At 41.1% G+C, this 13,737-nt stretch overlaps 1 protein-coding gene across 5 annotated transcripts in view; it reads right to left on the bottom strand.

The window, feature by feature from the left end:
* NEK10 (NIMA related kinase 10) overlaps positions 1-13,737 on the bottom strand; it is a 554,523-nt gene that overhangs the window by 456,745 nt on the left and 84,041 nt on the right. For all 5 annotated transcript variants that reach the window (XM_073678014.1, XM_073678012.1, XM_073678015.1 and 2 more), the window contains exons 5-8: positions 13,048-13,146; positions 12,413-12,497; positions 3,097-3,138; positions 1,662-1,740 (exon numbers count right to left, since the gene is read on the bottom strand). In XM_073678014.1, the coding sequence (XP_073534115.1) occupies positions 1,662-1,740; positions 3,097-3,138; positions 12,413-12,497; positions 13,048-13,146 (305 nt within the window). The remainder of the gene's footprint in view (positions 1-1,661; positions 1,741-3,096; positions 3,139-12,412; positions 12,498-13,047; positions 13,147-13,737) is intronic.

The raw sequence follows: 13,737 nt of genomic DNA on the forward strand, positions 1-13,737 counted from the left end.
AAGAAAAAAACAAACATTAGTATCATTGGGATCCGTTGAAGAGTTCCAGAGTTATCACATAAATTGACACTGGTCAGATCTAAAAAAATTTGGCCTGGTCATAATGGTCAAAATTGGCTCGGCCACTAAGTGGTTAAATGCGCTATAGATATGAGCTTTTTATTTAGTGCTGATTTTTATGGTCATTTTCAAGGCGATTTTGATCACTTGCTAATAATGCAGAGCAGCCTAAATACAGCCCCCCAGAGAATCCTGTGAGCACAGCACACTTGGTAAAAAACATAAAAACTGTCACATTGTGTGCCCTAAACAATAAGGGCCACATTTGTGTAACAGTATGGCGGATTACAAAAAAAATAGCAGAATACTCAGAGAAACAGTAGAAATGAAATAAGAGCTAAAACTGGCCACTTTTGACCACTACGGCTGCTGCTCCACATCTCATTTCTCTATTTTGAAGAAGCTGTGGACCTTTGGCTAGAACAGATCTCTACACAGAATTCTATGGGGCCAATTCATCAAAGCTTTTATACCAGAAAACTGATGTAAAAGCTTTGAAAAGTCGCAAAATATTTGCACAACTCCCCGTTGCACAAACATTTTGAGACTTTTGGCATTTTAACGCCAGTTTGAATCAGCTTCGTCAAAGTGGGCAAAGCTGAGGAGGAGCCAAGCCGAACGTGGCATGGCCACACCTGCCGGTCAAATATATCAAGAGTTCCGGAATTTTGTAAGCGAGTAATGCTACTCCAGTCCCTGACTGTGATGGCATTTCTGTTGCAGAGCATGGAGCTGCACGCCACTCAGAAGAGGTGTCAAATTTATTAAGTGGCATCCGCCTCTTAAAGGGGATATCCGAGACTTTGTGAAAAACAAAAAATGTGCCTAAGCACTAACAGGCAGGTAGTTGTTACCTGCTTGTTGTGTCCGGCGCCATTCTTCCCCGGCACATAGCGGTCACAGACTACTCTTGCCGATGATTCAGCTGCCTCTGCTGACTTTACATCGACAGAGCGGTGGATTCTTTTCCGCTCCGCTTTGTTGACGGGGCGGGACTTCTGACATCATTTTGATTGACAGCCGGATTCCTGATGCCTAAATGGGGTAGCCGACTGTCAATCAGGATGATGTCGGAAGTCACGCCCCGTCGACAGAGCAGGGAGGAAAAGAAGCCGCTGCTCCGTCCATGTGACATCAGCAGAGGCAGCTGAATTGTCGGCAAGTATGGTATGTAGCAGCTACCGGCCTGTTAATGCTTAGGCACATTTTTTGTTTTTAACAGCCCCGAATAGCCCCTTTAATTTGGCGCCTCTTTCTCCAGGAAGACTGGAGGAGTGCGACCTCGCGCTACGCTAGTCGTGATGAATTAGCGCTTATGAAGTATTTGACATTTTTTATTTGTAACACGACTGAGAAATTTGTAGAGGTCTGGACTCAATGGATTGATGTAGCATCAGTATTAATGTGTGATATATATCTTCATTGTGCCAAATACAACATTTTATTTTTTTTTTAGCTGTAAGAGGAGTATACTTCCTCGTTCTTACTCATATTTATGTTCTTTATGATCCCACCAGCAGGAAATATATTCAGAAAACTGTCATGTGCATTCATTTATTTCTAAAGAAAAAAAAAAATTCATAGCAGATATTTATACTTACATGTCATATTGACCAGCTTGTCAACATTAAATTCATCTTCACCGGATGAAAGGTACGTATTGCACGTTGTCTGCATGTACTAAAAATATAAGAGTCATTCCATAAATGTCCAGCAGATGGCAGAACAGCATTAAAAGTGATGCAGTACAGAGGGGGGAAAAGTAAAGACTGACGGAAGAACTTAGCCTGAGTATATTTTGTAGGATTTGGGGTCTAAGGAGTAACGTTTCTCCTTGTGGAGAGTGACAAGCCAAGCCTGGTATGTCAAAGTGAGGAGACTTCTAAGCCACGCATGCTCCTCTGGGAAATTAAATGTGCAAATGGTCTCTTCAGATAGGAAGAAGACTAGAACTCTAGTGCCAACTATTGGAAGCAGTGATCCTAAAAGTCAAGTCAAAATACATTTTTAAAATCTGTTTTTAACAAAAATTGGAACACATCTCACTCATGAAGGTTTTAAATTGTGACAGGACTTCATCCAAAGACATGTAATTACTTTTTTGTCCCTACACCAGGCTCTCTTTGTTGATGAGGCAATTATAGTCATTGGCACATGTGCTGGCTGTAGCGGCCTCAGCTCCTGAGACCACTCCATACAGTTAGCGCACATATTTGTCGTACATGTACGTCTTTTGTCCTCTATGGTTGCTTTCACATTGCGTCTAGGGTCAAGTTCACTGGTCCCGTCGGGGCTTATGTCCAAACCCCCAGCAAAATGGGATCTATATGTATGCGCCGACGGAGCCGCAGACTGTAATGGTGCCGGCAGAGCGAGCGTGTGCTCTGCCAAGCATCATTTTTGGGAGTATACGCCTACCGGAGGCGGACACCCAAACGCAAACCTGAAATAAAAACCTAAAGAGATGAACTGGAATATAAACTGGTATGCATGCAACGTGTGCAGGTTTTTGCACTCAGTGCACACAAGGGCCCTTTTCTTTCACCTCGACATTACGTTTTGAATAGTGCCCCATGGCTGGGTGTCCATTAGCCGGCTCTTGGTCCTTATTGAAATTTACATAATTTTACATATGGTAAGGTTTTAATACTAGAGCTTAGGATCGTCCCGAATAGGGTCACCGTGACGTGGTGGGATAGCTTTTATGTTTTTTTTTTTATCAAAATTATGTTAACCAAGTACCCTATATTATTTTCATGAACTATTGCTATTTATTTACTCACAGCAGGGTATTTGCTCATTTTCTCTTTATCTTAGGTTTTATATAGAAAGAAAATATAATCTGGTCTCTCAGTCAGCTAAAAACCTGTTTTCACTGAAGACAGTGACTTTAGAAAAGTGGAGTCTGATAAATGGGGAAAGAGATATATCACAAAGTTTCTTATCTTCACTGGTAGTGTTTGTGTTATTAAATGTTTCAATTTTTTCATTTCTAAATAATTACTTAAAAATGAAATAAAATAAAAATTTGAGTACCTGTGCAAGAATGTCAACTCCATTAATTTGATGAAGTACCCCCTAATTGAAGAAAAAGTTAGATCATAGTAATAACACAATTCACGTAGTAACATTTATTATATTCACATAAAGTATACATTTGTCTTTAAATTGAGGATCCAAATGTCAGTGTGTACTAGGAAAGTCACAGCATGTCCCGTATATTTCAGACTAAAAGATGCACTTTTTTCCTCCAAAATTTTCGAGGAAAGTGGGGGGTGGCTCTTATAGTCCAAATATATATGTATACTATGGCTGTGGGTGGTGGGGTTTGTAGGGGAGCGGCAGCGAAGGATGAGCGGGGCACAGGAGGCAGCAGCCACCTGCTGCAGCCTACACTGTGCCCGCTACTAAACAAAATGAATATTTGTGAATATTTATCTTCCTTAATAGCCCGGCTCCTGCTGCGCTCGGCAGTCATGTGTGCCAGCTACTAAAGACCATGAATATTCACTACAACCCACTCCCATGGAGAGTAGTGAATATTCATGCTTTTTAATAGCGGGCACACAGACCGCAGAGCCGCAGCAGGAGCAGCGCTGTGGCTACAGTGTGCGTGCTATTAAGGAGAGTGAATAGTCACTGCTCCCCACGCACACAGTCCCAGCGTGGGGAGCAGTAACTATTCCGGCAGCTCATCTCACAGTGTGAGGGCGCATGGCATTGACACCATGCGCAGCTCACACAGTGAGATTAGTGTCGGCAGCAGAGAGGCATGCAGCGCTGGAGCAGAGAGTAGGTGAGTATAATTGTTTTTTTTTTTTGTGTGCAGCATGATGGGGATCAGCGGGTGACAAGCACACCAGGATGGAGGGGTGCCATGCATACCAGGAAGAGGGATGAGGGAGACCGTACATACCAGGATGAGGGGTGCCAAGAATACCAGGAAGAGGGATGAAGGGTGCCATGCATACCAGGATGATGTATGAGGGGGGCCACACATACCAGGAAGAGGGATGAAGAATGCCATACATACCAGGATGAGGGATGAATTGTGTCATACATACCAGGTGGAGGAATGCCATGCATACATGGATAAGGGATGAGGGGTGCCATGCATACCAGGAAGAGGGATGAGGAATGCCATACATTCCAGGATGAGGGATGAAGGGTGCCATATATACCAGGAAGAGGAATGAGGGGTGCCATGCATACCAGGATGAGGGGTGCCATGCATACCAGGATGAGGGGAGCCATGCATACCAGGATGAGGGGTGCCATGCATACCAGGATGAGAGGTACCATGCATACCAGGATGAGAGGTACCATGCATTCCAGGATGAAAGGTGTCATACATACCAGGATGAGGGGTGCCATGCATTCCAGGATGAGAGGTGTCATAAATACCAGGATGAGGGGTGCCTAGCATACCAGGATTGGGAACGGGGGTGCCATGCTTACCAGGATGGGGAAATGGGGTGCCCTGCATACCAGGATGGGGGATTGGGGTGCCATGCATACCAGGATGGGGATGAGGGGGGCCATATATATTAGGATGGGGACTATTAACAGAATTGGGGGACATTACCCCTATAACAGTGTCAGCAGCAGGCCGCCTCCACCTTAACAGTGCACCGTGACCGCATTTTTTGCTTACATTTTTTTTAGGTGCGTCTTATGGTCCGGTGAGTCTTATAGTCCGAAAAATACGGTATATAATTTGCAAAGCATAAAGTCTGACCATACACATGTGTAACAAAAAGAAAGATCTACTTTATATTTTTACCATTTCAAAAAATGTATAAAAATATTTTCTTTATGACTGCAGGTATTTCTAATATGTGCTTACTTTTTTGTACAAGTGTTAGCACTCACTTGTTATTATATTGAGAATACAATTTCCTAAGGGCTCATTCAGATGTCCAATATTCTCGTACGAGTGCTATCCTTGGTTTTCACGGGTAGCGCTCGTACCTGTGATAGTCTATGGGGCCATTCACATGTCCATGATTTTTAATGGACTGGAAGGTCCGTGTAAAATCACAGAGACATGACATCCAATGAAACTTTCTTTTTCTCCATGTACGATAAAAACTGGTGACACTCGGACTACACTCTGATCAAAAGAATTGGTCCTTTTTTTTCTCGTATGTGAGAAAACAGATGTCTGAATGAGAAATAACTGTTGTTTTTAGCAATATTTTGTTAAAATAAATTATTAGTATTCGCTTTCTCTAAAAAAAACATTTATAATTATTAATTATAATTTATAGAGTTGAACAAAAAGATTTGCAGAGCCCTAGTGGCCATATTGTTAGTCCTTCTCCTCTGATTAGTAGGCACGGCGTGACATCATGAGTGCGTCAAGCCACAATGATGATGTCCTAATCAGAAGAGGCGCCAGGGATGCCCGCAAGAAGTGGTTAGCAGGGGGCTGATATATATGTATACATGTATGGGGAGAGGTGGGGGATTGCATGGAGAATTGGTAAAGCAAGTCTGAAAATGTGCAAACTTGGTTTAATATTCAACAATAGCAGCTGCTGAGATCTGGAGAATGGCATCTAATTTTTAATACTGTTGTTTTCAGTGTATTATAAAACGCATCTACTTCCCCCCCAGGAATGATCCTCTACTAGGCTGGAATCACAAATGCAGTTTTTATATACACTGTGTGCAGAATTATTAGGCAAATGAGTATTTTGATCACATGATACTTTTTATACATGTTGTCCTATTCCCAGCTGCATAGGCTTGAGAGCCAACTACCAATTAAGTAAATCTGGTGATGTGCATCTCTGTAATGAGGAGGGGTGTTGTCTAATGACATCAACACCCTATATAAGATGTGCTTAATTATTAGGCAACTTCCTTTCCTTTGGCAAAATGGGTCAGAAGAGAGATTTGACGGGCTCTGAAAAGTCCAAAATTGTGAGATGTCTTGCAGAGGGATGCAGCAGTCTTGAAATTTCCAAACTTTTGAAGCGTCATCACCGAACAATCAAGCGTTTCATGGCAAATAGTCAACAGGGTCGCAAGAAGCGTGTTGGCCAAAAAAGGCGCAAAATAACTGCCCATGAATTGAGGAAAATCAAGCGTGAAGCTGCCAAGATGCCATTCGCCTCCAGTTTTGCCATATTTCAGAGCTGCAACGTTACTGGAGTATCAAAAAGCACAAGGTGTGCGATACTCAGGGACATGGCCAAGGTAAGGAAGGCTGAAAAACGACCACTTTGAACAAGAAACATAAGATAAAACGTCAAGAATGGGCCAAGAAATATCTTAAGACTGAGGTTTTATGAACTGATGAAATGAGAGTGACTCTTGATGGGCCAGAGGCTGGATCAGTAAAGGGCACAGAGCTCCACTCCAACTCAGACGCCAGCAAGGTGGAGGTGGGGTACTGGTATGGGCTGGTATCATCAAAGATGAACTTGTGGGACCTTTTCGGGTTGAGGATGGAGTGAAGCTCAACTCCCAGACCTACTGCCAGTTTCTGGAAGACAACTTCTTCAAGCAGTGGTACAGGAAGAAGTCGGTATCGTTCAAGAAAAACATGATTTTCATGCAGGACAATGTTCCATCACATGCATCCAACTACTCCACAGCGTGGCTGGCCAGTAAAGGTCTAAAAGAAGAAAAAATAATGGCCCCCTTGTTCACCTGATCTGAACCCCATAGAGAACCTGTGGTCCATCATAAAATGTGAGATCTACAGGGAGGGAAAACAGTACACCTCTGGGAACAGTGTCTGGGAGGCTGTGGTGGCTGCTGCATGCAATGTTGATCGAAAACTGATCAAGCAACTGACAGAATCTATGGATGGAAGGCTGTTGAGTGTCATCATAAAGAAAGGTGGCTTTATTGATCACTAAATTTTTGGGATTTGGTTTTTGCATGTCAGAAATGTTTATTTCTAAATTTTGTGCACTGATTTTGGTTTACCTGGTGAAAGTGAGATAGGATTATATTTGTGTTCTATTAGGTTGTCTACTAATTCTGCACAGTAATAGTTGCCTGCACAAACAGATATCCTCCTAAGATAGCCAAATCTAAAAAAAAACACTCCAACTTCCACAAATATTAAGCTTGGATATTTATGAGTCTTTTTGGTTGATTGAGTACATAGTCGTTGATCAATAATAAAAATAATCCTCTAAAATACAACTTGCCTAATAATTCTGCACACAGTGTAGATATGAATAGCCAAAGCTAGAAGTAGATTAAAAATAACGGGAAATATTAAAGGAGTTGTCTTGTTTGTAGACCATTGTCTAGCAGACCGCAAAAATAACAAACTGAGCAATTATTCATCCTCTTTGTGTCCAATGATTCCTTCTCACCACTGATCCAGTCTTTGTTGATCAGTTGCAGCGGTGAAATCATGACTAGAGCTCATTTAACCGCTGCAGCCAATCAATGGACTCTACATCAGCAGCAGCTATAGACATGAAACCGCAACTACAGTCAATCGATAACGATGGGAGCAGCAGTGGAGAGGCATCGCTGGATCTCGGAAGGGTGATTAAAAGCTCAGTTTGTCATTTTATCAGTCTGTGAGTCCATGGACCATGAAAACTTTGAACACAACGAGTCCTTTGAGGAGGAGCTTATATTTCTCTTGTCTGCTGGCTACACTCAAAAAACTGCAACAAAAACTCCATGTAAGATCTCAGCCAGTTCGTGCTGTCGACCATCCAGTCTGCTTTCAAAAACACCATTACTTCGCACTTGACAACTCTGCTCACTTTGTACTTCTAAGGCTGTGTTCATATTGCTTTTTGGCCAACATCAGTGGCTACATTATGTTAAGTCCTGAAAAGCAGGACTATGGCGGAACCCTCGAAGGGACCTATGATTGTAATGAGGAAGACGAAGTTGAGGCGGAAAGTTGACCACGCTTCTGTGCCCACCTCAAAAAGTTGGACAAAACAGGGTATCTCAAGAAAGTCATTAGCTCAGTCAGGGGTTCTACAAGAATCCTGGTTTTAGGCCTTTACACGGAAGCCCCAACAGAATCATTGATGTGTGGCAAAAATGCAATGTGAACATGGCCTTATTGAATGACGCAAATCACTTGTGCTGAGGATAAGTAATAACACAAAAATCCATCTAAAATGCTTCACCAGAAGCACATGGCATCTCTAGGAGCCTGGGATGTTAGATGTGTATTTAAATAAGGTTCTCCCCAATGATGATAACATTTACAAAGTTGGAGGAAAATGGGTGCAATAAGGTACAATGAGGCTATAGCTGCCAGGTGAAGTTGTTGTAGAGTTGATCTCACCACCATTTCAATGTTTCTATATAGGAATAAGAGTCAAAAGCTACTGTAAAAAAATGAGAACGTGAAGCTTTGTAGGAACAGATGGAAAGTAACAATAGTAGTAAATAACATCTAGTCGTCTAAATCAATAATGCTCAACAATGCTCATAATCCTTTAATTTGTAGTCGTCTTTACACATTGGAAAATATGCAATGTGCCCATTATGTTGCGGATATTATGCCAGGATTTTAAAGGCCATTTGTATTCGGATAAAGATGTGGTTTACAAGATAAACTGATGAAAATCAGAGAGTCCGCGGATAATACAGCATGTCTGACACTAAAATAAAATTTGGCATCTTCTAGGTTTTTTCAGTAAATACGTTAATCACTTATCATTTATCTACAGGATAGGTGATAAATGATTTTTATCACCACAACGATCAAGAAAAAGGGATTCCCAAAGTTTCCTGCCTGAATGAAGTGGAAGTGAACATGCATCATCACCACTTCATTCTTCTCTATGAGAGTCACCCAGGTAGCGCTCTGCTCCACTCACTTCACACAAGGGACTTTGGGGCCCCCTGGTCTGGCAATGGCTAGGGGGTCCTAGTGATCATGCGTTAATTATGTATACAATGTTATAAATATTGTTAAAGTCTTTGGCAAATGTTCTGGCCTCCTAATAAATTGGGATAAAACTGTCCTATTACCTCTGGATTCATTACAATCATCCCTCAATGTTGAGTTGACCCAATTACCAATTGTTACCAAATGTAAATACTTAGTGATTATGGTGAGTGGTAGGGGGCAGATGAATTTATAGATCTTAACTTACTCTCGCTTATGAGAGAATATAACCTGTTGGTTATTCGTAGAGATAACCTAATCAAAATGGTTCTCATGTCACAGTTATTATATATATTGCATAAATCCCCAGCGTGGATTCAAATGAGATACTTTCATAAAATACAAACTCTTTTTAGGGAACTTCTATGGAAGAAAAAACAGCAGAGAATCAAATTAGAGACACTTCGCTGGGATAAAGATATGGGAGGGTTTGCAATTCCAGACCCATTGACATATTACATTGCTCCTCAATTACATTTTCTCGGGTGGACTCAGAGAGATAGTATGGGCAAATAGGGGGTCTGATCTTATGGGAATCTGCCTGGAGCTCCTCACTTAGTGTTTTAGAAATAGCATTACCATCAGGTGATAGGTTTAGATCCTCCTCTTTAGCCAAGATGTATAAGGTATGGGATAAGGGGAAAGGTATGCTGGGATTATTCCAAATTCACTCCAAATCAGGAATAACCCCCTCTTACATGAATTCTTTAATTTGAAATACTTCACGCATTGGTGGGAAAAAAGGCATCAGCAGACTTGAGAAGTTGTTTCAAAATAATGTCTTTAAAAGCTTTGAACAATTTCAATAAGAGTTTGGTTTATTCCAGAAACTTTTCTATCAGTACCTGCAATTAAGGCATGAATGTAACTCTCCAAAAAACCTATCACCTATAATAGTTTGTGAATACTCAAGTCATTGACACAATCACCTCCTCAGACTCCACTAGGGGGATAATTTCACATATCTATAAACAACTGGCTGAACAGACATCTGCCTAAGATGATTTAGTGAATCCTGTATTGAGCAGGGGTTGGACCAGATGACCCTGGAGGTCCCCTCCATCTCTAACATTCTATGATTCTATGGACTATTGTTGACTCAAACTGAGACAAATACAATGGAGCATAAGTCTAAATGGGAAGTGGAGCTGGGAGATATTTCTTTGGAGAGAGATCCTGTCATGATTCCACTACTCAGTGTATCTTGGACGCAGTGATTGACACCTCAGTCGTCCAATCTAGTGCAGGGGCATGCTGAGCTGTTAGTATTTGAGTGACAGCTTGGCTGCCCAATCTGGGACAGGGAGGTGCTGATCTTCCTTCAGGTGTTCCCTGTTTCAAGTGATTACCCAGCTACTTAACTAAGCTGTCTGTCCCAGACAGCTGCTGGTCGTAGCTTTCAGCTCAGTGTGGTTTGTCCTCTGTGCTTTGTGCTCCGAATTCAGACATTCTGAATTTCTGCTGCTGGATCCCAGATTTGCCTATTGACTACCTGTTTGTATTGCCCCTTTTGCCTTGACGCACTATGACCTTGGAATTCTGACTCTGGACTGTAACCTGACTATGCCTTTTGCCTTACCCCTTTTTATATGACAAGCCCTCTTGGTATCTGACCCAGGACCTCTTGACTACCCAAGCCTTACGGTTTGTCCGTGAGTAGTGACTAGCGACACAGAACCTTGAACTAATCTCAAAGTTATCTCCTTGTGAATCCCAAAGATTATCACAAATATATCTTGTCCACAGGGTGTATAGAACCCAAAGTTTTCTTTTCAAAATAGGTGTTCGCCCAAACACAAAATGCCCTAGGTGTGGTAGCAAGAATGGTCACTAAATGCGCATGATATGGGAATCCGTTTCCATAGAAGCTTTTGGAAGGGAGTATTGTATCTTGTGGAGACAGTATTTGGGGTGAGACTGGAACCGAAGCCCAGAAGATGTATACTAGGCCTTTTGGTGGAAAATATAGATGTAGACTCGCCAATAGCTTTGGGCTTCTCGAGGATTCTTTTTCAAGCACGTAAACTGCTGGCATATCATTGGCTAGATCTGAACCCTCCAACCTTAACAAAATTGAAGAATAAAATTAATGGTATTATATTTAAGAAGAGAGGAGTGTATCAGAAGGAAAAAGCTATGCGTAAATATGAGTCGATGTGGGGACCTTGGTTAGATGCTCCCGGTTTGCCTTCCTACATACTAATAAGAAATAGAGCGATCCTTTCTATTATCTGTCCTCTTAAACTTATGCCTTGAAAAAAAGAAGAAAGGAAGGAATAATCTAAATTAGAACTCTATGACAGAGAATGAGAATCAGCTCTTGGTTAGATGTATGGATATTGTCTCTACGCAAAGGTTACTTAATATCAATTCCTGTGCTTTATTGTTGTTTTTAATTCATTGATATCTATATATACAAATACTATGATTGCCTTGAACTATTCTGTAACTGTGTCAGTATCTTATGTTATTATTTCCTCTTCCTGATTGGAAAATGAAAACGGAAAATTGTATGTAAAGTGTTTTAGTTTAATAAAAATGATCTGATTCAAAATTATGCATACAATGGATAAGCAATACATGTATTTAGAGGGAAAATCAATTTTTCATGGTTCTTGATGTGTATTAATATGTAATGTCATTGAAAAGGCAAGTCAATTTATGAGAACCAACAAATAAAGTTGCACTCTGTAATACTATTGCACGCAAACATGAAATATATGAAACTGGAATTGCAATACTGTTATAGAAAATAGGAAAAACTAAGATACTTAGCACATAAATTGGCCAATTCATGTGTGCCCAGCAGCCAACGACAAGCTTATGGTCTTTGCTGGGAACCTAACCTAATATGATACTGCTCATGGGCTACTAGCCTACATTAGTGGGTAGGTAGGATCCTTTTGTTTATTTTCCGATTTTCAAGAGCAGTAATGCAATTCTAATTTCATGTTTGCATGCTTTAGCATTACAGAGTGCAACTTTATTTGTTAGTTATATATAGAGGTGGCTACTCTTAGTAAGCACCTGTGCACACCAGTTTTCTGTTTGGAAGTGACGGTCAGTCTTTGATATTTGTATACATAGGCTCTCTGACCGAGCACTCCACTCATCATCCTATGGCAGATTTAATCACAGCAGGATCCTACCTACCTATAATTGTAGGCCATCAGCCCAGGAGAGATGCATGTTAGGTTAGGTTCCCAGCAGAGACAATCGCCTTGTCGTTGGTTGCTGGGCACACATGAATTGGTCAATTTATGTGCTAAGTATCTTCATTTTTTCCTATTTTCTAGAGCAGTAATGCAATTCCAATTTCATATATTTCATGTTTGCATACTATAGTGCTACAGAGTGCTAATTTGTTAGTTATATATGGAGGTGGCTACTCTTTGTATGCACCTGTTCTCTGCTTGGAAGTGATCATCAGTCTTTGATATAAACTCATGAGAACCATACCTGATAAAAAGGGTCCCGGATTAATAATCTCAAGCAGATCAATACTCGTAATAAATGAACAGATGGAGCTCTGTCAGTCCATTCCCTGGAGAATGTAAGGAAACAAAAACACATGAGTAGTAACATATTTTAGAATAAGAAGCCTAGATCTAATTGTTGAACTTCCATATTTAATTTGATCATTATGCATTATTAGTTTTCTGTGTAATATTTTTCAGCCAAACTGCCAGCTGATGCTTTGTGGAACATACAGTGAGTGGGAGATGAGCGTGGGCTATATGACTGGAGATGTCTATGGTTATTAATGGCTGAGCTGCGAGGGAAGCCAAAGAGAGTAATAAATTGTTTTAGGTTTGGAAAGAAGAGAAAGACTGACTCACAGTAAAACTGCGCAAGAATGTCTGGAATCCCAACACTTCAGGAATTAAAGAGATTTTTACTATTCTACGCAGCTGCACATTTTTGTCTTTAGGGATGAAATATTTGCTTAAAAATATGCAGAATCCTGTGAAATCATATGACATTATATTCAATGAGCAGACTCATTATTAATATTATTTGTAATTCCTGAAATATAAAAATTGTCTAAAGGAGCAAAGCATAAAAACATTAAAATGTTCTTTTTGTTATTTTACCTGCATCCAAGCCTGTTCTTTACCAGTGCCATGAATATGTCAAGGAATAAGTTATGTTGCGAGTGCTGGCTAAAATTTCTTTCATTTTTGTAGTTGATGCTAAAAGTTAGAAGAAAAAAAGACGGATTTTGGTAAGACCTTACCTGTAAAATCCTTTTCAGAGAAGGAAGGAAGGGAGACACAGATCCATTACTAGTGGGTAGGCGGAGCCCCATAGGATAGTTCACCTCAGATTAGAAAAAGTGATGACCGGCCCCTCCAGCTTAGGCTCCTCTTACTCCATGTCCTTCAGTCCGTACACAAGCTAAGGAAGAGCAGACAACACCAGCGGAACAACACAACCCCTTCCGAAAATTCAGAAATGCGAGAGAACAGGTTATGCATATAACAGAAAAAACACACAGTCCCAGGCACTACTCACTGGACCTGACAACTGCGATGAGCTGGCAATGCTGGAACAGAGCCCTAGTGCGCCGACCCCCGCCCAGATGACCGCCATCAGAGAGGAGTCGCGCCGCATCTGGAAAACAATAATACACTTCTGCCATGGGAGGGTGCTGTGTCTCCCTTCCTTCCTTCGCTGAAAAGGATTTTACAGGTAAGGTCTTACCAAAATCCGTCTTTCAGCAGCAGAAGGGAAGGAAGGGAGACACAGATCCATTACTAGTGGGACGTCTCAAAGCAGTCCAG

This window comes from Phyllobates terribilis, unplaced genomic scaffold (genome assembly GCF_046119375.1).
Source record: "Phyllobates terribilis strain yellow unplaced genomic scaffold, ASM4611937v1 Scaffold_4__5_contigs__length_816908805, whole genome shotgun sequence".
Taxonomy (NCBI): Eukaryota; Metazoa; Chordata; class Amphibia; order Anura; family Dendrobatidae; genus Phyllobates; species Phyllobates terribilis.